This window comes from Mesoplodon densirostris, chromosome 18, assembly GCF_025265405.1.
Source record: "Mesoplodon densirostris isolate mMesDen1 chromosome 18, mMesDen1 primary haplotype, whole genome shotgun sequence".
Classification (NCBI taxonomy): domain Eukaryota; kingdom Metazoa; phylum Chordata; class Mammalia; order Artiodactyla; family Ziphiidae; genus Mesoplodon; species Mesoplodon densirostris.
The window spans coordinates 7,322,497-7,349,910 of record NC_082678.1 but is presented as its reverse complement, the minus strand read 5'-3'; the positions used below and the strand labels follow the sequence as shown (position 1 = coordinate 7,349,910).

Here is a 27,414-nt window from a genome sequence, read left to right as displayed (position 1 = left end):
TTCTTCTCTTCTTTTTAAATATTTATCTATCTATCTATTTCTTTACTTTATTTATTTATTTACTGCTGGCTGCGTTCGGTCTTCGTTGCTAAGTGCGGGCTTTCTCTAGTTGCCGCGCGCGGACTTCTCATTGCGGTGGCTTCTCTTGTTGTGTAGGCGCGCGGGCTTCAGTACTTGTGGCGCGCTCGGGCTTAGTTGCTCCGTGGCATGTGGGATCTTCCCGGACCAGGGCTCGAACCCGTGCCCCCTGCATCGGCAGGCGGATTCTTAACCACGGCGCCACCAGGGAAGCCCCTCAATCCATATTTCTTGAATGAATAAACCCCAATGTATACTGTTCATTGGAATCTGATCTCGTGCTGCGGGGGCGGATGCCTTGGTAGGAGAGGTGTATGTCGAATGCTTCTCCTAGCGCCCTCTTTGCCTTTCCACCTTCTCTACCCCTAGGTAATCCCGAGACTGGAAAGTTCAAATAAAATGATCATCCACTGGATTAATCGTGTTTTAAATTTTTCTATAATTTACGATGCTTTGACATCTTGAGGGCCTGCTGGCCTGAAAGAGACTGCCCCTCGCAGGACTAACTAATTCCTAGAAACGCAACCCACTTGCTTCGGGAGCCTGCCGTTCACCTGCAAAGCAATCTTCCAACACCCGTACCTGCAACTGCCTCCTCTAGTTGCTCTCACCCTCCAGCTAGTATTTCCCCTGCCCTCTCTCACCCCAGGGCCCGGTACCTCACAACTAGAGAACAGCCCTGCAGCCCAAAGCTCACCGAATGCTATTCTAACGGTCCAATCCGAACCTTGCTCAAACTTGCCTACCCTGCTGCCTCTGCCCATTCTTCCCACCCTCCCCTCCCCTCCCCAGGACGATAAAGGCCATATACTCTCCTCTCCTGCCTCCCACCCAAGCAGGCCAGGCCGAGTCCCGATGTGGCTCTCTGCAGGGTGTGGCGTGCCCTCTCTTCTCTTGGGAACTGTAAGGAATAAAACTCCTTCAGTGACCTCTCCTCGTCTGTCAGTCAGCTGTATACAGTACAACCAACACACACACCTAAGTGAAAAGCCCATCACTTTTTTTTTTTTTTAAATATAAATTTATTTATTTATTTTTGGCTGCGTTGGATCTTCGTTGCTGCTGGGGGCTTGCTCTGGTTGCGGCGAGCGGGCGGGCTTCTCATTGCGGTGGCTTCTCTTGTTGCGGGGTCTAGGCGTGCGGGCTGCAGTAGCTGCATGCACGCAGGCTCAGTAGTTGCGGCACACGGGCTTAGTTGCTCCGCGGCCTGTGGGATCTTCCTGGACCAGGGCTCGAACCCGTGGCCCCTGCACTGGCAGGCGGATTGTTAACCACTGAGCCACCAGAGAAGCCCGGAAAGCCCATCATTTAAACCTCCATTCCGGGTGGATCTTCGTGGCTCTCAGCGGGAGCTGCCCTCGCGCGCGATCCTTTTCTGCCTGTGGATATTGACGTCAGGAAACACTAGGACGGGAGTAATGCTGGAGACACCAAAAGAAGCCGGGGGAAAGTAGAGACGGAAGAACAGAAGACTCAAGCTACTGTTTTCTTTCTGCTTTGAGGATGACGTGGAAAAACGGTCTGGGAGCAGCTAGAGAAAGCTTGGAATACCCTCTCCGCTCCTTTCCTAGTTTCCTCCACAGACGGAGGAATGTGGGAGACAGGCCCCCTGAGAGGGGTGTGGGGTAGAAACTAGGTCCTCCAGAGGACGCCAAGTTTGAGCAAAAGCACAAAGCTCCACTTGGAGAGAAGGCAGAAAAGAGGAGAAATTCTTAGCGCATAAACAGGATTTAAAATTTGGGGGAAATGAGAGAAAAAAATGGAGAAAGGGACGTTCAGTTACTAACAGAAAAAGAAACGGAGAGAGACGGCAGGGTGAATGCGAAAACAGCCAAAGCACACAGGGGCAGGGAGAGGGCAGTCAGTTTCTGGTCGTGGGGCCTTCCCCCAACCAGTGCGTAAACCCTCCCAACGCTGAAAAGTGGGAAACTGTGAGAGAGTTCTCTCAGCAGGCACAGCGGGTTCTTTCCTCTACCCGAGTAACTACTCCTTTTCCTACAAATACAACCTACCTATACAAACAAGCCTACAAGAGAAAGAGACGTAAAAGATTTGCAAAAACACTACGGAGAGTGGAAAAGCTCTGGTCCACTCAGACAGAAAAAACTCCGCCAAAGGAGCGCACAGCGACACACGACCCTTTCTTTTTAAACGTCAGTTACCGCCCCCGGGGGGACGTGCACCAGGCCTGGAGACACTGCAATACCAAGTCGATGCGTGGAGCGGGCGGAGCAAGCTCCTACTCCGGCTCCTAACTCCAAAAATCCGTTTAATATATTGTTCTCGGGTAGAGAACGTATCAGATATTAAACTGATAAGAACAGATACTACACTTGATCTTAGCCAAAAGGCCGAGAAGCGATACCTAACCGCCTGCCATCCCTGTCACCGTCCTCCTCTCATCCATATTCGACTCAGTGTGACTCCTGTCACGGCTCACTCGAGGTCTCACTTCCTTTGCTTCGGTGACAGTACTGTGGGTGGCACCACACCACACTCTCGTGCAGAGTTTTTATTCTCTACATTGTAGAAGAGGAATCCTGGATCTGTTGTAGCTTCGTCGTTCTCGGGCTGGAGCGCCATTTCTAATTCGCATGCCCCGCCCCCGCCCGCCCAAGGGGGCGTGGCTCCGGCGGGCTGACCTTATCCTCTGGGCTGCTGCCGGGGAGCTCCTCTTTGGCATCAATGCAAGCGGAGACAAAAGACCGAACCGTAGGGGATTCGGGGTGGGCGGCTAGAGGGGCCTGTGGGAGGAGCCGTTGGCTGAGAGTTTTCCTGAAGACGAGGTCTCAAGACACATTCGCTAGAAACGCCCAGACTGCACTGTGTTAAATAGGCCTCCGCTTCGTAGGGTCGGATGGGGCGCTCATCCTGAGTCCGGGGAGCGAAAGATCTAGGTGGGGGGGGCGCTTCCCAGGGCCGGTGGGGTAATCTCCCTGTCAGGCGGAAGGCGGATGGCCCACAGTGGGGAAGGGAGGAGGTGTGTGGATGCGGAGGGTCGGGCTGAGCAGCTGGAGGGATTCTCTCCAACTCAAGCGCCTGCGTCGGTCGGTGCTTCTACGAATGAACCCAGATCCCGGGCTTCCTACAGAAAGCTTCCTCTGCCTGAGACCTCCTCTCCCGACACCTCCTCCTCACCTGTCTAATTCTTACGCAGAGCCTCTGGGCTCCGCTTCGGCTTCAGCTGCCCCAGCAAGCCTTCCTCAGGGGCTCTTCCGCACCCCACCCCACCCCACCCCAGGATGATTGCGGCCCTCCTTTGTATTTCATCCCACCCCGGACTTCAAGTCCACCATTCACCACTCGTTGGGGGCAGTCCTGTATCTCCGCCACTGAAATCCGAGATCCTTGAGGGCGGCGACCCTCGTCAGCACTTCACCTCTGTATCCCAGCACTAGCCCAGTGCCCGGCCTGTAGGAGGTGCACAGTAAACGTTTGTTGAGTGAACAAAAGGTGTGCAAAACAGACTGAATCGGAGAAGCACTTAGGAGGGTCCTGGCCCGATCCAGGGGTGAAGAGGGGGAAGATCTGGCCTGGGGTGGCAGGACACCAGAGAGGAGAGTGACTGCCAGGGACGCTCTGGGCATCAAGGCCCATAAATAAATTAAGGCCTCTGGCAAAGCGGGGATAAAGTTTCGCAGCGGCAACGCTTCTCTGTGGGAAAGGCTTGCAGGCTGCCCAGGCAGCGTAAACCTTTTCCATCCCCCTTCCTAACAGAGCTTCACTTTAGTTGGGGAGTTTCTGTTTCTTCCACTGGATCTCAGAAGAGCTAGAAGGTATCACTGATGTACGACTGAAACCCAGTGGGTCGTTTCACCCCGCCGCAGGGAAAGCCTGATGGCGGGTGCTGCCTGAGCCCTTCCCAGTGGCCGCCCCTCTGCCGAGCGCTCCGTGTGTATTAACCCATTCGATTCTCCCCATAACTCCACGGGGTGGGTATTAGTAGTAGTATCCGGGGCCAGGACTAGGTGAGGCCGGTGGGAAACTAGCCTTCGGGGCGGGCGGGCGAAACATTTAAGGGAGTGCCACTTCAGCAATCAAGGTAAGTAATATTTTGGTATAACGCATCTTACCTGGATTCTAAGATAATCGAGAGATTTATTTTGATTACTGGGTCTTTGGTGCTCCCTGAAATTTTTTGGCCAAGGCAAGCGCCTCACTCGTTTCCCTCCACTCTCATCCCCATTCTGTTGACCTGAGCTGTCACAGCCACTAGCCACTCACTCGCGGCTAGGGAGCGCTAGGAAGGTGGCTCCTCCTAATCCGTATGTGCTGTTAAGTGTGAAATACACACGGGATTGCAAAGGCTTAGTATTAAAAACTGTCAGATATCTCCGTGATTTCCGTATTAGTTACGTGTTGAAGTGATATTTCAGATATCTGTTTTTGTTTTTTGTTCTACGTTTGTGGCCGCGCCGCAGCTCCCGGTAACCCCGACCAGGAATCAAACCCGGCCCCCCCACCCCCACCCCCGACCCCGACTCCTAACCACTGGACCGCCAGGGAATTCCCAAGGTATCTTGAGTTAAAGAGAATATTAAACTGAATTTCACTCGTTTCTCTTTATTTTTTAACGTGACTAAGAATATTTAAAGTTAAGAATATTTGAAGTGTGTGAGGGAATTCCCTGGCGGCCCAGTGGTTAGGACTCGGCGCTTTCACTGCGGGGGGTGGGAGCGGGGGCCCGGGTTCCATCCCTGGTCGGGGAACTGGGATCCCACGAGCCACGCGGCGCTGCTAGACACTGAAGTGCTGCTGAGAGGCCAAGCAACTCGCCTAAGGTCACACAGCTAATGTGAAACAAAGTCAGGGTTTGCATTCAAGCATCTCACTCAACACTGGGGCCTCGGTTTTTTTAAAATTGGGGATCATGATTTTTTTAACTGGGGATAATGATAATGCTTCTCTGATTAGTGGACTTGTGAAGCTACGCGTGGAAATGCAAGCACATGGGACTGTCTTGATAAGTACACTCTAGGGAAAGTCACTTCTTGCCTGTAAAATAGAAACAATTCCATTTTACAGTGTTGTCAACTATCTCCACCTACCCACCCTGAGCGTTCCTGTTTCACATCCCACTTCACCTGGTCTTATTTCCCTGCCGGCTGCCAAGTCATCATTGACACCTATGATTGTCACGTGGCATAGATATACATACACATAGATACGGACACACAGACACAGAGGCATGTAGGTCTACTCACGCAGGTACAGATATGAGTGCTGTACTGCTTTTCACCTCGATGGTAAAGGTTTTGTTTGCTGCTCTTTCCTCAGCACCTGTGGTAGTGCTCCGTATGTACTTGGCACTCGGTGAATATTTGTTGCACGAATGGATGAAGGTCAAATGAGACAATGTGTGATGTGCTTGACAAGGCTCTTCAGGCCCCCCCATCCCATGAGCCCTGTCCAGATCTGTGTGCATCAGACCACCTTCTGCTCAACTCATTTGGCTTCCCTGAGAAAGGGTGGCTGTGGTCCGAACACCCCAACCAGCTGTTCATCTCTCACTGGCCTCCTCCTTGTCCTGCTTGGTGTTCTGGCCATCTGGGCAGGTGTCTTAGTCCCCATCCTGGGTTGGAGGCGCCCTGAGGGCAGGAACGCCTTCTGGCCTGCCTCTGTCTACTCCCAGCACCTGCCCAGGGGTGTCACACCACTTACAGGTGATTAATGACAAAACAAGGAAGAATAAATATTTGCAACCCCAATCACAGAAAAACTACTTCTCTTTCTAACACATAACGAGCTCCTAGAAGTTATTATAAAAGAACAACCATTCAACAGGGAAAAAAATGGGTGAAGGCCAGGCACGGAAGTATTTTCCATGTCCCAGAAAATAAAAAGGGGCTCTAAATAAATTCCCTCATCTCTCCGCGCCCACCCCACCCCACCCCACCCATTCTTATCCTCCCGCCCGGGCCCGCTGGTTGCCCTGACCGGGACAGTCTGGTCAGCTTCCAGGTCAGGAGGCCAACGTGAGCGTTGCATCAAGGAGTTCCAGTGTGAGCCAGGCACTGCTTATGGCACATTCCTGGTCACAATCTCATTTTACCTTTACAGGACCCTGAGGAAGTGTTATCACCCCCAACTCTCGGAGGAGAGACAGGCTGCCTGACTCACCCACGAGGCTTCCAAAGGTCGTTCAAGGGCAGAGATCTTCCCCCGAGGCCCGGCAGCCAACTGTCAGGCACAACCCTGGGCTCATCCATTCTTCTCTGTGGCAACGATTTGCTGAGGGCCTCTGACAGGCCAGAGCGGTGAGGGGTGTGCGGTTATCATAACAGATCCCGGTTGTGGATGTACGGGAGAACACTGAAAATACTCATCGTCAGGGAAAATATACAGCCTTTAGGGTCACTTTCTAGTAATCTGTTCTAGGCCTTTGCCGCTCAAAGTGCGGTCTGTGAGCAGCAGCAGCCGCATCGCCCAGGAGCTGGTGAGAAACGCAGGATGCAGGCACCAAGTCAGACCTCCGGTCTTAGGGCTGCCGGGGCTGCCAAAATAAAAGTGCCACAGGCCAGTGGCTTAAAGAACTGAAATGTATTTTCTCACAGTTCTGGAGGCTGGAAGGCCCCGATCAGGGTGCCAACCTGGCAGGGTTCTGGGGAGATGCCTCTCTTGGCTTGCAGGGGGTGGACTTCCCTCCCTCTCCTCATGTGGTTAGAGAGAGAGGGAAAGGACAAGCTCTCCGGTGCCTCCCCTCATTGGGGAGCTGATTCCAACACGAAGACCCCAACCCTCATCACCTTTTTTTCTTAACCTCATCGGCCCCAGAGGCCTCCCCTCCCAATAGGGCTACAAGATACGAACTTTGGGGGCACAACTCAGTCCGTGACCCCCGCACTGAACCAGGATCTGCATTCTTGTAAGGTCCACAGGGGATCGATCCCTGTGCACATTAAAAATTGAGAAGCACTGATTTCTCACGTCACACACACAGGGGCAAAAATCGCAGTTTCGGTGTTCAATGTGAATGTATTACTCTGTATGCTTTCTGAGGAAGAGTAAACTGGCCTCCCGGGCCAAACTAACGGCTACGAGGGATAGACGACTTAGTGTATGCCCGTCCCCTAGGCTGAGTATCTCACACATTTCGTCTTACTTAATCCTCATGGTAACACTAGGAAGGAGGTATTTAACCCCGTCTGGAGACCACTCTTTTTTCTTTCATCCGCAGTGATGACCGAAAAAGAGCCAAACCACCCCACAGCCTCACAAGACTTTGTAAAAGTCAGACAGCTTCCGCGCGTTGGCGTTTTTCCACAACGGGAAAACAAACTCTTCCCCCGCTGCCCAATAGAAAATTGTGAATCAGTTGCCAGAGAAAGTGAACCTTCTCTTTTCTCTTACTAGTCACGCTTGTTTCTGAAAACAACGCAATCACGCGTAACCTGCACTTGAGTCTACAAGGCAAAAAGCAGACGCAAAACACTTCTACCAGAGAAAACACACTACACTCTACAAACACAAAAACCCCCAACCGTACAATCTAAAAAACACACACACTCTTACTCACTCTCACGCACACACACATGGCTCTTACTTTTTAAACACCAATTATTTCCCCAGGAGGGGTGCACCAGTCCTGGAAATACTGCAATACCAGGTCGATGCGTGGAGTGGACGGAGCAAGCTCCTATTCCGACTCCCAGCTCCAAAAATCCATTTAATATATTGTCCTCGGGTAGAGGACGTATCAGATATTAAACTGATAAGAACAGATACTACACTTGATCTTAGCCAAAAGGCCGAGAAGCGATACCTAGCGCCTTCCCATCGCTGTCACCGTCCTCCTCTCATCCATATTAGACTCAGTGTGACCCCTGTCACGGCTCACTCGAGGCCTCACTTCCTTTGCTCCGGTGACAGTACTGTGGGTGGCACCACACCACACTCTCGTGAAGATTTTTTATTCTCTACATTGTAGAAGAGGAATCCTGTACCTGCGGTAGCTTCGTCGTCCTCGGGCGGGAGCGCCATTTCCAATTTGCATGCCCCGCCCTTTCCGCGCGGGTAGGTGTAGCCGCGCGGGTTGATCCGCCCAGTCCTCGGAACCGCCTCCGCGCGCAGGAGCGGAGGCTGGGCTGGGGCGGACCCCTTCTTAGGCACCGGCTCTCGCGTAAAGACAGAATTCAGGGGAATTGGGGCTGGGAGAATCGAGGAGGGCGGCTGTGGAACTGATTTGCAGCAGACTGGTCCGAGTACGAAAAACGTCATCTGGTCTTCACTGTGAAGACCATAGGGTCCCACGGGCTGACTCTGTCCAGGCCGAAGACCCGGTCGAAGGCTGGGAGTCCAGGAGTGCCTGTCCGGTGTCGCCTGGCAGGGGCTGCGGAGAGAACTTGGGACCCGAGATCGCGCCCGGCGAGCACTGCTGCCCTGGTTGTCAGGACCCCCGCCCTGCCCCGGCTGCAGGCCACCAGGGCAAACTCCTTCACCTCCAGAGCCTTAATTCCCCAGCTGAGAAGTGGAAACCTCAGTGCCTACCGTGTGGGGTCGAGGGAGTATAAAGGGAGCTAATGAGGCGACCTTGGTTTGGTAGTCTAGAATGTGGGCCCTAGTGTCCAACGAGGTTCCAGTGAAGGCGTCATGGCTGTGACACTGAAACAACTGAGCAACTGTGTTGCCTGTAACAACACAATAGGAAACATTTATTGTTGGGGCCGGGCTTTGCGCTAAGCGCTCTCCTTCTATCAGACTTGCAGAGTCTACCTACAGATGGAGCGGTTGACACAGAGACGGCGAGCAACTTTGCCCAAGACCACACAGCTAGTTAGCGGAAGAGGTCGGATCCATCTACGAAGAGCGCGGGACCTAGAAAAGGGCACCAGAAGAAAGAGAAGTTGTTCTTGGGTGTCCCGCCCACCATGAGAGGAAGTGTTGCTGAGCCTGACACACAGGCCTGTCTGAAGAGAGACAGGAACAAGCTGTCCGGTGCAGCGGTTAAGAGCAGAGACTTGGAACACCTAGTCTCTAATCCCTCTCTACCTGTTAATAATCGTGTGACCTGGTGCGTGACTTGGCCTCCCCGCTCAACCGTCTGTCTTCGACGGAGCCACATTATCTGTAAATTGGAGATAAGGAAATGAGAAATTATTAGACATAATCTTAAGAATTACGAGACACGCCTAGAATATGGTACCCCTGTAAGTACCAAACATAAGGGAAAATATCGCAGGCAACTCACTTCTCTGTAGCTTACCCTCTTCGTCTAGAAAAATGAGAATATTAACATATAGTCCTGTGCTTCATCTTCCCTCATTCACCTGGTTTTATTTGACTCCATAGCACATGTCACCCGACATCTTACACATTTATTTCTTTATTGCCTTCTAGCCTAACGGCATGTAAGCTCCAGAGCAGGGAACTTTGTCCGTTTTGTCCACATTGATCTCCTCAGTGCTTAGAATAGGGCCTGACATAACACTAGACACACGAACACATGAATTTGGTCGAACACCCGAATGCGTCAATATTAAATTATGCGATTTGTCCACACAGAAAGAGATGAGCAGACCTCCTGGCTCCTGGTAATTATTACGACCCTCACTGTGTCCCACTACATTTCTGCTTGCTTCCGTGTTTATCAGGTCATCTTGTGCTCACCAATTTAGCTTCCTAGGTATTTTGATCTTTAGAATGAGGGACCTTGGATTGCAGACATGCATGTTCTGTCATTGCAAAGGAGTATCTCCCTTTGTACACTAACGACTTAGCATTCTAATTCACGCACCAGCTTCTTGTGAGTTCAGTGAACGTGAGTCAGTGCCCCTCAGCCAGCTCACGTCCATGTGTACAGACCAAAGTGCCTAGCCTATAAAAGTTCAGGCAACAGCAGGACGTGGCTGGCTGGTGAGCCTTTGTCCAAGTGTCCTACAATCTCACTATGGACCCAGTTACCATTGCTGCCAGGGAGTTGGAAACGATCAGCCAGAGACAGAGACTGGAAGGGCACAACCAGTGCCCACTTCTCAACCAGTGACTGTTTCCCACAGCCTTGCCCAACCATCATGTTATCAAACTTTTGCATAATATCCAATGTTATCTCTCACTACGAGCAAGGTTGTACAGCTTTTCACGTGCTTGAGATCCATTATTATTTTCTGTGAGCTGCACGTTCCTATCCCCTGCCCACCGCCTTTTGAACTGTTGATCTTTTTGCGTTTCCATCTCTAACCTACTTCACATTTGTCCTAGTATTTGAGTTCAGGTATAGATCTGACTTTATTTTGTCTGGATGGCTACCCAGTTGTCCCAATTTCATATATGAAATAGTCCATCTTCTCATCAGTTTCAGATGCCAAATTTATCATATTAAAAAGTGTATATATATATATATATATATATATATATATATATATATATGACTTCTCTCTCTTTTTTTTTTTTTTTGCGGTATGCGGGCCTCTCACCGCTGTGGCCTCTCCCGCTGCGGAGCACAGGCTCCGGACGGGCAGGCTCAGCGGCCACGGCCCACGGGCCCAGCCGCTCCGCGGCATGCGGGATCCTCCCGGACCGGGGCACGAACCCGTGTCCTCTGCATCGGCAGGCGGACTCCCAACCACTGCGCCACCAGGGAAGCCCTGGGCTTCTCTTTTTTTAAAAAACAATCTTCTGATATCCTGTTTTTAAGAGTCTTGATTCAACTGATTCTCTGGTATCACACCTAACTCTGTGCCTGTCACTGTGTGGGTCCTGGGGTCACACAGTCGAACATGACCTCGTCCCTGTGGTCCGCAAGGGGCATCTGCCGTGTTCTTCCCTTCCTCTCCTCTGGCTGCCACTCAACCACACCCACTGCTCTTTGCTGCCGGGGAAGCCTTGCACACTCAGATAAGGTCTGCCCGTGCCAAGGCTGCCAACTCCAGGTACTTCTAAGTGTTCCATCCCTGGGCATCAGAGGTCTGCTGGGTGCCCTGCCGGCTGGGGAGGACAGCCTCTTCAAGTCCAGGCCTCACTGCATCTGTTTCTCCTGGCCCTGCAGCAGCCCTGCCTTCACCTCAAGTTTTACCCTGACCTCTTGGACGGCTCCCTCAGGTTTCTTTTCATCACTTGTCAGCTTTCCCTAGTTGAAGAGACAGGGAGGGAGATACCATTTTGTTTTCTCTGACCTCCTCTCCCTCCTTTCTGACCCCGCCCTCTCGCCCTCAATTCTCCTTTCTCCCGCCTTCTCCTTGGCTTCCCAGTCACAAAACAAAAGCTTTCACTCTTAGGACCAGCAACAGAACCGGATCGGTCTGTCTGACTTTGCAGTCGGAAAGGGAGATTGTTTTTCCCAGCAACGTCATCAGGGGTGTGCGTGGACCAGCAGACCGTCTGCTCTTCACCCCCCTGCCCCCACCCCGAATGTGCTCCGGGTCCTGGCGCTACAACGTAAGAGTCTGTGCGCTGGAGAGCAAGTTTCCTGCCCAGCTAGACTGGATCCATCAAACTGGTTAGACTCAACCAAGAACTGGGCTTTTCACAACTTGCCTGCCTGCCATTACGGAGGCCAGCAAATCCCCACATTTTCCTTTCGGTCTTTCAACAGCCCCCAACAGAAGGCGGCGTCACGCTCCACAGTGATGCCTGATTTTGTCCATTCCAGGATGCCCATCTTTTTCACATCTTTACATCTCAGGAACCAGGATGCGTCTCACATTCGATGCCAGGAGAAAGCACTGTCGCTGTTTACGTCGCAGCACGTCTTTCCTTGTTTCTTTCGTCCTGTCTTTCTTAGGGCTAGGTAAAATAATGGTACCTCTCACAAAAGATGGCATCTTAAATCCGTGAACTACCATAATAATGAAAGCCTCTGTTTATGGAACCCGATGTGTGACACGGATTATTTCCTTCCATCATCACAACACCTCTAGGATGGAGGTATTATTATTACCCCTACCCTGCAGGGGAGGAAACTGATCAGAGGGGTAGAGCCGCCGCTAGATCACATTCGCACACCTGATACATAATGCAGCCGGTAGTTCATAAGGTTTACCTGGCCCACGCTTCTAACCATACCCTGTTCTTTCCATGGCAAAAGAGTCTGGGTCTTGTATGATAACAAGCTCTATTAGAAATGCAATGTGCAAGTGGCTACAATCAGTTCACAGCACGGGAAGTTCCCTGAGGGCCGATATGAGCTAAAATCCATATTGACAGGGGTGGAGTGGGCTACGGAGTAGAATCTAGAGCCAGAAGGAGTTCTGAGGTCAGAGGCGGGGTTGCGAGAGGCAGCGTGCACAGGGAAGGCATGAGAGGGGCTCAGAAACGGAGAGGAGAGTGGGGAGGGCGCGGTCTTGGCAGATCTGCCCTGAAAATCCCTCCTCTCGCAGGACCACTGGCTCAGAGGGTTGGAAACAGTTCCCCAGGTTCAGCCCAGCCCACCTCCCCCACCCTGAGCGTCTCCACATCTGAGCCCTGTCCTTCCTAAGGTAGGAGGACAGTAAGAGGCAAATCGAGGAAGAGATACCAACAGGAACCCACTTCCTCTTTTGCCCATTTAATGACTGAGACAGTCAAGTGCCTTTCTCTTTCCCTTTCTCGTAAGATAGGCACTTTCCACCTACATAGTTGCAGAATTCGTTTATAGGAAGATAAATGCTGCGAAAATAAATGTCCAGTGACAAGCCTCCATTTCATTTTTTGTATCCGGAGAACCTTGTGTATCTCTTGTCGCAAATGACATCCCTGGGCGCTAGGACGAGGAGAAGGGAGTAGCACCGTCTTTGAAAAAGGGAGAAAGTTTTCTAGCAAGGCTCACGTCCCACTGGACCCTCAGCAGAGCTGGGGCACCCCTAGCAGCTGGCCACAGCCAGATGCCCACCGTGACGGCGGGCACTTCCCAAGCATCCTATAGTGTCTTCTGACAACCTTCAGACGAAAGGCCCAGAGACGCTGAGTGACCTGCCCAAGTTCCCCCAGGCGGTCGGTGACACGGGCAGGACTGAACCTGCGTCTGTTTGACTCCAGAGCGCTAGATGACTCCACTCGACCGGCTGCCTGAGTCGACAGACAAACTCTCTGTTTGAGGTTCAGACTCTCTGTTTGAACCTGTTTTCAGGGTCAAGGGCCGCACCCCGCACCCTCCCTCCCCCATCAACAGTGCCTGAGGCTGAGGCTGGGTGGAAGCCCCTTCTTCACCTGTACCCTTCTCTTGCTTCCAGTTGGACCCAGCCTCTGCTGTTTCTAGAAAAATTTATCTCTTTGGGGAAAGACCCACCATCTACCCAGTCCCTGCCCCCAGAAGCCTGCCCCTGGGCTTCATGAAATGACACCCTCCCCTGGCCACTCCATCTCCTGGAGACCCAAGGAGTTCAAAATGAGTCTCCCCAGAATGTGCCACTCTGGCCTGGGGTGGGGTTATTCGGGTCGAAAGCCACGGAGGCCCCAAAGACACGGGAAGAGCTTTTTACCTCCCCCTCAACTGCCTAAAAGAATTTAGATAGGGGGCCTGGCTCAGAGAGAGTTACTATCAGAGACAACTTTTATCTGAGAGACCCATCTGCACAGCAGGGCAAACATCCCGTTACCCTTCTTTTGGTCCGGTGACTCACCCTTCTCTGCTTTGAAGCCCTAGGCCCTTATCGCATTCCTTTAGCTCAGGACGGCATGCAAGCCTCAGCTGCCCTTGGGTCTCATATCCTTATGGGATCCCTGAACATATGTAATTATACTTGTTTTTCTCCTATTAGTCTGTCCGATGTCAATTTGGTCATTAGACCAGCCAAAGAACCTAGAAGGCTAGAGGACGAATTTTTCCTCCCCAACAGGATGCAAATCAGGTAGGATAATAAATAATACCAACCTGTAGCTGAGCAACTTTATATTTCATTTCACATACCCCTCATGCATGGACCCACGTGGTCCTGTATGATCCCCGTGAGGAAGGTAACAAGTGCTACCTTTCTGGTTTTCCAGGCAAGGAAACCGAGGCCCAGAGAGGTCAGCTGAGTCCAGGGTCAGAGGAAGAGAGAGAGGGTAGGCTTGAGCCCAGCATATTAAATCCCCAGAACCAGGGTACTTTCTTCTTCTTATTATTTCTTTTTCCTTTCTGCGGTACGCGGGCCTCTCACCGCTGCGGCCTCTCCAGTTGCGGAGCACAGGCTCCGGACGCGCAGGCTCAGCGGCCATGGCTCACGGGCCCAGCCGCTCCGCGGCATGTGGGATCCTCCCGGACCGGGGCACGAACCCGTGTCCCCCGCATCGGCAGGCGGACTCCCAACCACTGCGCCATCAGGGAAGCCCCAGGGTACTTTCTAATAAGCCACTTTGCCTTCACAGAGCTCAGACCCCAGTGAGAGCTGGCTGGGTCTCGGATTTTCTTTTTCTTTTTTCCTTCTGTGGCTGCACCACGTGGCACGCGGGCTCTTAGTTCCCCAACCAGGGATGGAACCTGAGCCCCCTGCAGTGGAAGCGCGGAGTGCCAACCACTGGACCGCCAGGGAAGTCCCTGTATGTTCTTGAGTCAGCATGGCGGGGGAGACGGAGGACCGAGGGAGGAGGGAAGGGACGGGTCAGCAGAGGCCCAGATGAGGAGGCTGGAATCCTGGGAAGGGTAGGAGAAAGAAACCAGAGAGGAAAGCCAGGCCACTCGGGGATTGTCCCCGGGGTCCACTGAAACGCAAGACTAAGGTGGAAAGGTGTCTTCTATCTGCCCAGGGCCCTGGAGAGAAAGGTACAGATGCTCTCTAGGAGGCTTGGGAAGAACACCCGCCGCCTTCACAAGACAGGCGGTGGGGGGGGTGCTGCCCAGTTGCCCCGGTAGCGGCCGCATTGTGAGGTGGTTCTGGTCACAGGCCAGGGGGGTGAGGTGGGAGGAGACGGAAGTGGTGGGGGCAGTGGCAGCCTCCTGAGCTCTGTCTGCCCCCAGCCCCTGCCTGGGGCCTTCTGTCACCGCCACCATCATGGGCAGCGCGTACCACTGGGAGGCCCGTCGCCGGCAGATGGCTTTGGACCGGAGGAGGTGGCTGACCACCCAGCAGCAGCAGCAGCAGCAGCAAGAGCAGGTGCGTGAGAGGGGCCCCGTTCACCAGGGTCCTTCCGGGGACACGGAGGGGATGGGGAGGGAAGACGACAGACCCCAAGGAAGCTGTCCATTACCTGGTGAATGTTGTTTTGCTTGGGCTGGAGGAAAGCAAGGTCCTCTGATGTCTTGGAGGGACTGTGTGTGTGTGTGTGTGTGTGTGTGTGTGTGTGTGTGTGTGTGTATTGGGGTGACTCAGCTTTGCTGTTGTACTAGGCTGAGGCCTCACGTGGGATTGAAGGGTCAGGCTCGGGAGGTTTCAAAGCTGCGCTGCCCACTAGGGTGGCCACCAGCTTGGGTGCTATAGCCCTTGAGACGTGGCTAGTGAGACCGAGGAACTGAAATTTAAATGTTACATACATTTAATGTATTTAAATATACTCTTTAAGACAAATTCTCATTTCATTTTACATACTGGAACATTTTTTTTAATAAATTTATTTATTTACCTATTTATTTTTGGCTGCATTGGGTCTTCGCTGCGGTACGCAGGCTTCTCTTTGCACTGGCTTCTCTTGCTGCGGAGCACGGGCCCTAGGTGCGCGGGCTCGGTAGTTGTGGCGCACGGGCTTCGTTGCTCCGCGGCATGTGGAATCCTCCCAGACCAGGGCTTGAACCCGTGTCCCCCGCATTGGCAGGCGGATTCTTAACCACTGCACCACCAGGGAAGTCCCTGGAACATTTTTAAGTATGTCTGGAACAACGTAGATATGTGAACCTACTTCTTCGACTGTAAATTATCTGAACTCTAAATATAGATCAAATATTTTAAATCAAAATGTAGTGTCTAAATTAAGGTGTGCTGTTGAGTATAAAATGCCCTCCAGGTTTTGAAGACTTAATACAAAAACAAAGACTATAAACTATCTCATTAATATTTTCATATTGGTTTTACGTTTTGGCTGTATTGGGTGGAGTAACATATATTATTACAGTCAGTTTCACCTATTTCTTCTTACACTGTTATGTGGCTAACAGAGCATTTTAAATTATATACGGCCCTCGTTATATTTCCATCGGACAGTGCTGTTTCAAAGCATTTGCAAGAGATTATTCTTTACCCTCTGGCACTGCAAACGGTTTTCAGTGCGCGCGCAGCTCCCGAGCCAGGAGGTAGGTGGCCAGAGGCTGCTGTTTCCTGGGCAGGGGCTGTGCCGGGGGGCACTGTTGCTACAGAAACAGTCCTTGGGTGTGGGTGGGTGAGGGGAGAGAGCTCAGGCTCCAGCCTCAGCCTCCAACTCCAGGGAACAGACACCCTCCAGCCACCTCCACCTCTGGATTCCCTTGCCTTGCTCCCCTCAGTGTCTCCGGCGGGGGGGGGGGGGGGGTGACAGGGTGGGGAGGGAGGAAGATGCCACTTGCGGGGGGCTTCTTGACAGGAACTGAAGAAACTCCAAGAAGAGGAACGGCAATCTGAAAAAAAAAAACCAGCCATCAGTCACCACCCGCGCAGCCGCCGCCGCAGCCTCAGCCAAAGCCACAAAATGCCCAAGACCCTCTTACTCAGCGCACCTCCCGGTACGTTCTCCAGGATTCCCAAAGGCCAGGCGCCCACAGGGACAGATTCCAAGGAGGGGTGATGAACCCTCAAGGTGCAGGTAAGTGAGATGCCTGGGAGCGGGAGAGGGTGAGGAGAGAGCCCCGGGCTATAGTCCAGAAGCCACATCTGTCACCCCACCCTTTGACCCTCCCTGGCACCCTGCACCTTTACTTGGGGGGGTCACTCTCTGAGTGGATTTGCACCAAGCGAAAGCTGCAGAGAAACCCGCTGACTTCCGCAGCAGAGGGTGGCTCAGAAGTTGTCGGTCCCTTCTCCACAGTGAGAGTGACAGACGGGCTCGGGGCGGCCAGAGGGTGGGATAGGAGGTGTAGGCTTAGCAACGGATATCCTGAACCCTGGGAGGGGTCTGGAACGGGGAAGCACCGGTCGGCTTCCTAGTGGAGAATGCTCAGTGGGGGCTGGGACCTTGCCTTGCCCCAGCTAGGGGCCTTGGCCTGCCCCCCAGACACGTGGTAAAGAGTCCGGCTGTGGCACGTGCCATTCTCAGGAAGTGCCAGATGAGTAACGTGTGCTTTGTTTCATCATCAGGTTTCAGGAAATCTAGCCCAGAGACACACACCAAGTACCCACGATTCACGGTGAGACGGACTCAGAGTGTGAAAGGCGGCTACTGTTTGGCTGCGTGTCTGCGTGTGCTTGCGTGTCAGTGCAGGTGGAGTCTAGAAGGGCTTCCTTGGCAGGAATCCGGAGAGGGGACTGAAGTTATTCAGTCACTTCTGGATGGCCCATTCCTCCATTCCACGGCCCCATAAACATGTCTCTGTAGGCCCCGTTGCTCAGCACTTAGTATAAGTGAAGGAGCTGACGATCTAGCTGGAAAGACGGGACAGGTGCCAGAGAAGCAACATCAAGGGGCCGTTTGAAATGCTGACTGTGTAGAGCCAGCTGCAGCGGGAGGACGGCAAGACGTGAGGTCAGAGGTCGTGCTCTCCGTCGGGATCACCACTCTCCGGTAGGTAGCACGACTCAGATCTCTGAGCCTCAGCTGCCCAACCCATAAAATGAGACTGATAATACCACCTCCTCAGTAAAGGTGTCATGAGGACTGAATTAAAAGGCAAAGCATCCAAGCACTTAGCTTACAGCCTGGCTCACTGTAGACCGTCAAACCCAGGAAGACTTTTTTTTGAGAGTCTTGAGAATTACATGAAACAGGAAAAGCTTTGGAAAGAAGCTTTTTTTTCCCCCCTGACTCAGGCGCAAAGGATGGGAGAACCTGATCCCGGCCCTTTAAGACAAGGACCGGGGCTGCTACATTTCACTTTGATTACTCTGGCTTCAGAGGGCTTAAGACAATGTTCTGAAACCGGCAGGCCCAGGAGCTGCTAACTAACCTGTTTTGCCTCCTGTCTCTCCCTCTTCTCAGTCAACGAATTACATCCAGCAGTGGTGATGCAGAGACAGACCCCCAAGACCCCACTGGCCATCAGCAAACATCAGATGAGCAGCCCCATCTTCTTACCTCCCAGCAACACCTCCACTTCAAAAGCCAAGCCCTCCGGATCCACTCTGGCAGGGGAGGCTAGCTGGGAATAACGTGTGATTTCTTCCTGGAAAGAATTAAGGGGCTGGGGCTTCCCTGGTGGCGCAGTGGTTGAGAATCTGCCTGCCAGTGCAGGGGACACGGGTTCGAGCCCTGGTCCGGGAAAATCCCACATGCCGCGGAGCAACTAGGCCCGAGAGCCACAACTACTGAGCCTGCGCGTCTGGAGCCTGTGCTCCGCAACAAGAGAGGCCGCGATAGTGAGAGGCCCGCGCACCGCGATGAAGAATGGTCCCGGCTTGCCACAACTAGGGGAAGCCCTTGCACAGAAACAAAGACCCGACACAGCCAAACTAAATACATTAATTGATAAACTCCTACCCCCAACATCTTCTTTAAAAAAAAAAGAATCAAGAGGCTGGTTGGTCTCCCGTGAGACCGACATGAGGGGGAGGGGGCGGGAAGACCCACGAAGAGGATGGAGAGGGTGCGAGAAGAAAGTGGAGGGCAATTCCACGCTTCTCCAGGCACAGCCAATGGGGGAAGTTGGTCTCGGGCCCCCAGGTCTACCGCTCCACCACCGGCCCTTATTTAGCAGTGATAGGCCTGCTGGGGGCTCAGGTTTACGACTCTCACCGGAGCCACCAGCCCTTCCTCCCGGCCGATGGTTATTGAGATGCACCTGGGGAAGCGTGGGTCGCATCACACCAGAGCAGACCGGGACCTGGGGCACCATCAGGAAGGAGTGGAATGAGGGGCCTCCCCCGAGTCCGGTGTCATGCCGGGTCCACTGTGGGCACGCCGCTGTTGAACGGAGGACGGTTGGAAGGGATGGAGAGAAAGAACTCAGAGGAAAGGAGGACTGTAGCCTCAGGCACAGGACACCTGACCTGGGGAAGAGGGGGACTTGCCCCCCCCAAATCCACAGGCCTCTTCCTCCCCGGGTCTCAGCCTTTCCACGTCCCAGAGACAACCCAGAGGCTCTAGAGGCCCCAGGCATCCCCCTCACCACTTCCTGAAACTGACACCTGGGGTCCCCCAGCCCTGCTCCCTCTTCCACTCTTGACTGGTGAGGGGGATGCCTGGGGCCTTTCATTGCAGCGTCGCCTCTGGGTGAGACTGAAGGAGCCTCTCAGTGCAGTGTTTCCTGAGAGGAGCGGTTGCGGGAAGCGGAGGAGCCGGGGCGCACAGAACAGGAGCATCGAAGTCGGGAGGGACTCAGAGATACGCGACGAGGGGAAGGCAGCGAACGAGCCCCCGGGAGCGGTCTCCCAGAAGGCAGAGAGGCCGGGCGGGCGTGCGCCCGAGGGGCTCAGGGACTGGGGAAGGGACCTTGATGCCCACTTGGATATGAAGAAACAGGCTGTGAGATGGGGAGCGTCCACCAGCTCCCTTCCCATTCACAGGAGGCTTTTATTTTCCTTTCTTAAACATTGTTAAGCACAGCCGATTGACCCCAATATAAATCCTTTACATTTGGCAAACTCCACCCAGCGTGAGCTCCAGCCTGGCCCTCGTGGACTTCCGTGCTCTCACCAGCACCACCTCGACGCCAGTCACCCAGGCGTGCAAGCGCGTGGACAGCACGAACTCCTTCCTTCCCCTCATCCCCCCCGGCCGGCTCCCCACCAGGTTCTGGCCCCACTTCCCCTTCTCTGCCCTTCCTGCTGCAAACTCGGCTTTCCCTGCCACTCAGGCTCACCTCTCTGCCTGCCTGAGTGATGGAAACCCCGTAACCGCCTTTGGTGAGCAAACGCAATTCCCGCTCGGCTAAAGAACCTGGGGGCTGCCGGGGGCTTCTCGTCATCTGAGTGACAGCAAAGAGGGGACAGCCTAGACCGGTCCCCACTGATAGGTGGCTCCATACCGTCAGTGCCCAAAGGAGAGGAGAGGCCTCTGGGAGCAGAGGGCGCCCTGGGACTAGGCTGGGGTGCAGCGGAACCCAGCGGTTCGGCCTCACCTCTGCAGGTTTTCAGCAGGAGAGCAGCTGCACCCACCGTTTGACCTGCCTGTGTCCCCTCACGTGGGCTCAGGCGTGTGGCCTCCTTCAATAAAAACCTTTTAAAATGACTCTGGCTTTGTCTGTTTTTCCTGTGCAGGCCCAGGGGGTACCTGGTGCCTCCCTCCCCTCCCCTCCTACTTTGGTTCCTGCTCCGAAGAGAACGATAAAACTGTTTTCGGGAGAGGAGAAGCTTGGGCTGCAGAACAGCTCCGACTTCCTGGGGACCCAGACAGTCTTTAACCAGGAAGGCCGCAGAGCCAAAGGGCCTTGGCCGATCTTGCTGTCAGATGGGTGGGGTGTGGGCGCAAGTTACCAGGCGGGAAGCAGGCCATCACCATCACCCTGTCACACGACCAAAGCAGGGCGGCATAGGAGAGCACCTGCGGTTCCCTAAAAGGCCCTGGGGACAACACTGGCTGTCCCCCAAGTCACTTTCTCATTACCAGGTGGAGAACTTGGAAAGGATCCATGTATTAAAAGCCAGACAAAATGAAAGCTTTCTCCACATTCAGGCAGGACCAAGGTCTTCCCTGGATGAGCTGGGCAACCAAGCTGCTCAGCACAGACAGTGTGGGTGCCACTCCATGCCGCTGAGGCGGCTCTGAGGAAATGTCAGGGCAGACTTTCCTCAAGACAGACCAAGGGGAATATGTGGTGCTGGCCTCTAGAAGAACCAAGCTTCCGTTCCTGTGGAAATCAGAGAGGGGGTGAGGGGGTGAGGGTGTGTGTGTGTGTGTGTGTGTGTGTGCGCGCGTGTGTGCGTGCACGTGCGTGTATGAAGTTGACGTCCACAGAAAGCTTCCTCTGCTGGGGGTGAACAGGGGGAGGGTATGATAAAGCACGGTTTTTCCTCTGGCAAAGTCACTCTCGTCCTATTGGGTGCCATGGAGTGGTGGGAGATACAGACCAGGCCGGCAGGTGCCCGGAGCTCGACGACAGCAGACAGGTCACGGCGGGCGAGGGACCACCAAGTGGGGCTTGGATGCGTTTCCCCGGCAGTCCACATATTCGTAGCTCTGGAAGACCAGCTGCTCTGAATGGCTCAGGTAGGAACAGGTCAGGGTGCCCCTGGAGAGGAAACAGGGCTTTTTTTTTTTTTTCCCAAAAAAACCCACAGCAGTTTTATTTTGAAGATTACAGAACTTGAGCCTTGACCCCTCCCAGCTTCCACTTCCACCGATCTAAGGATCTGCAGTTGGGGTAGGAGTGAGGGAAGGAAGTAGGGAGGCGAGGGGAGAGACCTGGTGACGGCAGAAGAAAGGAGTAAGACGGCGGCTGGAGAGCGCCCGCCCCCAGGTCTGCGCTTCACCGTCTTTACTCCTCCACACCACAGGGGTCTGGGAAGAAGAGGAGAGCCCTGGCCCTGCTCCGCTCTCTGGGGAGGGCTGGCTTCCTCAGACCAAACCCGGCCCTTCCTTCTGCTCCCCACTCTGCCGAGGCACCTGGCACAGCTGCCCCCCTCCCAGGGTTCCGGGCAGATCTGTGGCTGTCACTGTCAGTGGCTCATAAGCAAGGTGGGCCTTAGGGGAGGGGCTGGACCTGCTACTGCCAAGAGCCGACACAGACTCACGGATTCGCTGCGATGACTCTCCTCCCACAGCGGGGTGGGGGGCAGAAGTGGGAGAGGGTACCAGGGCTCCAAGCCCTACTTACTGGATGTGCAGAAGCACGTGGTGGACTTTGATTTTCAGCCAGGTACAGATCTTGCTGAGGGAGAGAGAGAGAGAGAGAGAGAGAGAGAGAGAGAGAGAGAGAGAGAGAGAGAGAGAGAGAGAGAGAAGAGAGAACCCGGGCCCACGTCTCACACACTGAGCGGCCCGTCAGACAGCTTGGAGGAGACCTGCCGGCCCAGCCCCCCTCACCTCCTTTCCATCAGGGGCCCCACGTGCCACCCCCACCCCTTCCCCCTCCCTCTGCCCAAGGTGAGCATGTCGCCCCTGCTGCAATATCACTCCTCCAACCCCCACTGGTTTGGCCCAGGCACGGGCTGGCCTCTTCCTCAGTAGAAAACGGTGAGTCAGGCTGAAGAGCCCAAAGGTCATATATTGTAAGTAGGAACCAGATTCTAGCCTGGTTTTCATTCCAGTCCAGGTCCAAACAGGCAGAGGCTGGGGATCCTGAATGCCTGTACATTGCAGTCTTGGCCACAAGAGTGCAGGCCACACGCTGACTGCAGGGTTTGCTGAGCAATCTGAACGTCTGGTGGGAATTCAAACTGGGTTTCCAACCAGGAAAGAGGCTAAGGGAGAAGGGATCAAGGGCTACTCACTATGTGTTTTCATCCCATATCCTGTTGGCTACTGTATAAAACATCTGTCAACCAAACGGGTACAGGGTCAGCCCCAAATCCAGCCACCCGCGTCCACACACCCGTGGGCAGGTCTGGCCAGCAAGAGGGAGTCACCTGCTCACTGGCCAAAGGGCCGATGTGGAGGAGGAGGCTGTCGGAGACCTGCCCCACCACGAGGGACAGGTGCAGCACCTCAATGGTCAGCTGGGTCACAGCGATAGGGTAGTAGTTGTTATTGGAGATGCTCACGATATTCTGGGGAGGAGGACAGGGAAAGGAAGGGGTCAGGGTGGCACCATCCTTGGGAAGAAGAAGTCCAACGGTTTCAAAACCCCGCAGCCTGACTGAGCCCCACCCCCAATGTGGGCCACAGCGGCCGAGGCCCCGGTGCCAGGAGCCCCTCGGAGGGGCTCTTAATGGCCAGGGGTCACCTTTAACTAAGACGTTAAGCTGGCTCAAAATCCGGTCTCACCCTGCAAGGCTCTCTCTGTTCAGTCCTGCCCACCCAGGGAGTCTCAGGCACACCACCCCGACTGCACCCGGTGACTTATGGCTCTGGCGTCAGTTCTAACCCCTCACAGGTCCAATCCTGCACAGTCTGTTAGGGGGCTCATGGTTGCTCCTGCTTCTCCCCAGCCCTCTGACATCCTCTGGGTGCCATAAGATCCCTGGCTACCGATGCCCAGGGTGAGGACACTGGACAAGGGCTACAGAGGAGTGTTGCCAGGAAGGTGGGGTTGGAGACCAGAGGCACAGGCACCCACCCACCGTTATATTGAGGTGGATAGCGGCCTCGCCAACAGTCACCGTGGAGGAGTTGAGGCCTACAGGCTGCACGGCGATAGTCCGGGGAAACAGGAAAAAGACGATGAGGGAGGAGGTCACCAGGCAGATGAACACTGCCAGGAACACGGAGAGCTTCCTGTGGGAAAACAGGACCCGGGGCAGAGGAGTGGAGAAGTCTGGACACCAAGGCGGCCTGGGCCGGGGGCGTTCAGACACTCTTCTCTCTCTATATAAGGCTCTCCTCCAAGCCGCCACCCCCCCACAACTGTACACTTAGCTCCCCAGATGCGGAGGACCGACCTAGGCCCAGATGTGGCCCAGAGTGGGTAGGAGCACCGGATTGAGAGGCTGGCAGCCCGGCTTCCATTCCCAGCTCTGTGTACCCACTGGCCCAGCAACTCTGAACAACCCGCTCAACCGCCCTAAGCCTCAGTTTCCTTGTCTATGAAATGGGGATAATTGTACCCACCTCATACAATCTGTTAGGGGCTAATGCATGACAAGGCACCAATCCCTGGCCCGGGCACATAGCCAAAGGCTCAACCAACGCTAGCTATTCTCACTGGAAGAAGTAAGCCCACATGAATTCTGACAGTTCTGAACTTTAATATTCATATTCAGAACAAGACATCATCTGTCCATCTAATTCAAAATCGAGATATGCATTAAAGAGAGAGCACCTCGTTAGCATTTCCTAAGGGGCCCTGCCAGATTCGGCTTCTGGTGCACTGGTGGGGGCAGGCTGGGTGGTGGCTCCCCCACGGAAGCTGAGGACCCGGGGAGGAGGTTGCAGGGATCTATGTCAAAGGACCCAGACGACAAACAGGGTCGTGGGCCCCCCAGTGAAACTCAGGGCTGCCTCCTCTGAGGTTCTCAAGTGTCCCAGGACACAGAGCAGCTGGTTTCCCGTCTCTACGGGGAAAAGAACAAGCAGGTCTGAGCTGCCGTAGCAAAGGAAGTTCTCAGGAGAAATCACTTCCCCAAACCAGCTGCAACCACAGCCACTCCCTCCCTCCTGGAAGGACTTGCAGAGTCAAGAGGTCCTCTCTGTCCTCAAAAGGGAGCCACGCTTCTTGGAAGCAGTGATGCTCAGGACACCAAGAGGCCTCAGGTGGCATCTGCTGTGCCCCGAGCTTCTTACACTAGGACAATCCTTGGAGACAGGGAGCTAATACGTCTGAGGCCAGCGAGGCTCAGGCTTTCTGGGGGAGGACCAATGGAGAAAAACTGGGGTGGGGGGGAAGGGGGATTGGGGGAGACAAAGAGGAAGAGCCCGCAGGGGCAATGCCTACGGAGCTGGGATAGGAAGAGGGGCTTACGTGTGCCTGGGCTTCAGCCTCTGGTCCCCATAGGGGATGAGGGCCACCAGCTGCTTCTCTACTTCTGTAGAAAGAGGGTGAGAGGGAGGGCCAAGAGGTGTCCATGACAAACGTTTCCTGTGCCAGCCTGCCAGCAGCACTCCTCCATCCCACAGAGCACTGTCAGAAGCATGTCACCCCTGCCTCAGAGCAGGACTGGGGATACTGGGCTGTTGGCAGCTCAGCTTGGCCATCTCTAGAATGGAGGTGCGAGATTTTCATTAACAGGTGTGAGGAATTCCTGCACGTCACCACCCATCAGGGAAGCCCGATTTCTTTGGAGACGTCACTGTAACTTCCTGAATCCTAAGGCAGTGCTGCTAAGAGAGCAGAGAGGCTGGGAATCCCCTGGGTTTGGGCGGTACAACCAGGGCAGGAGGGGGTCTCTGAAGTGAGCCCCGGGGAGGGTTAGCATCTCCCTGGCTGGCCTTGAAACTCTGGGACTAGGAGCTGGGAGACCCAACCCCATCCAAGGAGACTCAGAGGGGCCTGGCACTGACCAGCTGGCTGCGGAGAGCTTTTCCTGGATCCCAGGCGACTTCCAGAGCCTGGGGCCACTCACCTCGAGGGATCTCCCCACTGCCCTGGCACGTGGGACAAGTCACAAAGCTGACACCGGCAGCCCTTTCACAAGGCACACAGGAACAAAAAGCCTTGCTGCTGGTGGTGCTGGAGTAGCTGGCAGCCTGGCTGCCAAAGGCTGGGGCGGAGGGCAGGATCGACTTGTTCTCATCCTCCCGGGAGCCCAGCTGGGAGAATGTCTCACCCATTGCTCAGGGGTATTGTTCACTGCTGAGAGAAGAACAACGTTCAGTGAGCACTGACTGGGGGTCCCTCTGGCTTTAGGCTCTTGAGATCGGCAAGGAGCCCCGCCACAATTCCAGCAAGCTCAAGCCTAAGGAAGTGAGGCTGTGGAAATGCGAGCAGTCACACACGACTCTTGGATCAGGAATCTCCATGCATTTCAACTCTTTTCTTTTTTTTTTTTATCGTAGGAGAGCTCAGTCGGCCTACAAGAGGGAAAAGCAAAGCAGAAGTTATTTCACTTTAAGGGACTTTCATAAGTGAAAGGCAGAGCGCTTAATTTTGTTCTGGAAAAGCTGCTGAGCTGTCATTCACTGCAAGGGAAGGAAGTTAGATAGGTCTTGGGGGCAGCAGCCAGGAGAGCCCCTTCATCCTCTGCGACAAGATGACTCTGAACGTGTCTCTAGAGCACCCGAGGAAGAAATGCCCGAGGTCTCCAGCCTGGGTGTGGGAGGACAGTCTCCATTCCCGAGCATGGACAGGTGCTGGAGAAATAGGAAGGCAGGGCTTCTTCCGGACAAGAAAAGAAAAAGGAGGCTAGGCTGGCCACAGGTGTGGCTAAAAACCCTAAAATGATTGTGGAGGGGAGCACAAACCTCTTCCGCCTGCTTTCTGAGTTGGGGTGGGAAAGCATGTCTGGGGGAGGGTGGTAGCAATTTCAGGCTCAGTCCCTCACCAGGACGAGTCACAGCTAACTCCAGATCCTTCCCAAAAGACCGGTGGCAAATGAGTGGGCAAGGTGAGCCGAACTCAGACCTTCGGGGCTTAAAATAAAGGAAGCCTCACCTGGTTCAAATCTGAGATCCTGGGCTCCTCTCAGCTGCAAGAGGGCTAGAGATCTCTGGAGTACCTCTTCGGGGAGGAGGGCCTGTAAGGCAGGGTGGCTGCAGGGGCCACCAGTCCCCTTCCCGTACAGTCCCGGGGACCGACTGCACAGCGTTGGAGGAGGTGGGGAGCAGCGACCCTGGCCTCCCCAGAGGCTTCACGCCCTACTCTGGGGCTCGGCGCGGACCGAGAGGCTAGGATTTCACTGAAGGAGGATTTTCAGTCCCACCAGACACCCCGGGAGGCCGTGAGTAGAGCCTGGAACCTGCGTGTTGGGCCAGGAGGAGGCACAGAAGGGGCCTGGGCCCTTGCATGCCAAAGAGGAAGAAGGGAAGGAGGGTCCCGAATCGCCTTACCCCCGGGCGACCGCAGCTACAGAAACGTCTGCCAAGCAGAACCGAAAGTGCGGGAGCCGGGGTTTCGCCCCAAGCTTCGGCTCAAAGCCTTGGGAAGCTCCGCCCCGGCTCCTCCGGACCCGCCCCTCCCTCCCAGGGCCGGCCTCTCTCGACACAGCGGCCAGAAATCTTCTCGGTTCTTCAAAGGCCACGCGAGGTTCCGGACGAAAGGACCGGCCAGTCCAGGTAGGAGTTTCAAAGTTTATTTCACCATTCTTTAAGCGGTTAGGGTACAAGTACAATGGGACAGACGACCGGACCCCAGGGCCCTCCTGGACCCCTACAATACAACTCACATGGTCAAGACAGATCCCGTCTCAAATCAACCGAATTAATTACGCACACCCTGCCGCTCAGCCTCTACCCAGAAGCGCCCCCACGGCCCCCCATAAAAACGTTTTAAATAATAAGCACGCTGGTTGGCTTGCAGTCTGAATCCTGGCTTATTTAACAGCATTCAAGAGTTATACTGTAAATAAACATCATTATGGCCAATGATTAATTTAACTCACCATTCATTACAATACCAAACCAGGTTAAGTAATACTATTTTACTATCCTTCCCCCTTCAGGCTGGGGGTCAGATTCTTCTTTTTCTGCAAATAATTTTTATGACTAAAATCTGTAGTGTTTTTTGTTACCTCTTTCCCAGCTGTACCCAAGACTCCCTTCTGTAAAACAGAGTGAGGACCGGGACCCCTGTAAGCAAGCTCCTTCCCACTCACTCACCCTGCGGTTAAACCAAAACTTTTTCAGTGAGTTTGCTCCCATCCAAGTCTTGTAAAACACCCGCCTCTTTTTTCTCATTCTAGGTTCTCTTGAACAGAT

The 27,414-nt window shown here is 54.2% G+C and overlaps 2 protein-coding genes and 2 non-coding genes across 11 annotated transcripts; 1 reads left to right on the top strand and 3 right to left on the bottom strand.

Moving 5' to 3' along the window:
* Nucleotides 1-2,250: 2,250 nt before the first annotated feature.
* LOC132479404 (U2 spliceosomal RNA) lies at nt 2,251-2,441 on the bottom strand. The gene has a single exon (XR_009530523.1). It is a non-coding gene; the product is annotated as a U2 spliceosomal RNA (small nuclear RNA).
* A 5,206-nt stretch (nt 2,442-7,647) lies between these two features.
* LOC132479402 (U2 spliceosomal RNA) lies at nt 7,648-7,838 on the bottom strand. Its single transcript, XR_009530521.1, has one exon. It is a non-coding gene; the product is annotated as a U2 spliceosomal RNA (small nuclear RNA).
* A 7,125-nt stretch (nt 7,839-14,963) lies between these two features.
* CCDC200 (coiled-coil domain containing 200) lies at nt 14,964-18,169 on the top strand. The gene is given in 4 exon segments (XM_060081708.1): nt 14,964-15,065; nt 16,536-16,680; nt 18,010-18,060; nt 18,063-18,169. Coding segments are annotated over 4 exon segments (405 nt in total).
* A 1,956-nt stretch (nt 18,170-20,125) lies between these two features.
* Nucleotides 20,126-26,628, bottom strand: LOC132478384 (transmembrane protein 106A-like). 8 transcript variants are annotated; one of them, XM_060081530.1, is made up of 9 exons: nt 26,548-26,626; nt 25,125-25,572; nt 24,524-24,587; nt 23,187-23,340; nt 22,533-22,673; nt 22,398-22,441; nt 21,782-21,835; nt 21,036-21,196; nt 20,745-20,815 (listed from the first exon to the last, which is right to left on the bottom strand). In XM_060081530.1, the coding sequence occupies exons 2-8, from the start codon at nt 25,330-25,332 to the stop codon at nt 21,076-21,078; spliced, it is 786 nt and encodes a 261-aa protein (XP_059937513.1). In that variant the 5' UTR covers nt 25,333-25,572; nt 26,548-26,626; the 3' UTR covers nt 20,745-20,815; nt 21,036-21,075. The 8 variants fall into 8 exon arrangements, with proteins under 8 accessions (XP_059937506.1, XP_059937504.1, XP_059937511.1 ...); XM_060081523.1 differs by lacking the exon at nt 22,398-22,441 and having other exon boundaries at nt 20,126-20,815; nt 25,125-25,354; nt 26,548-26,628; XM_060081521.1 differs by lacking the exon at nt 22,398-22,441 and having other exon boundaries at nt 20,126-20,815.
* Nucleotides 26,629-27,414: the final 786 nt, after the last annotated feature.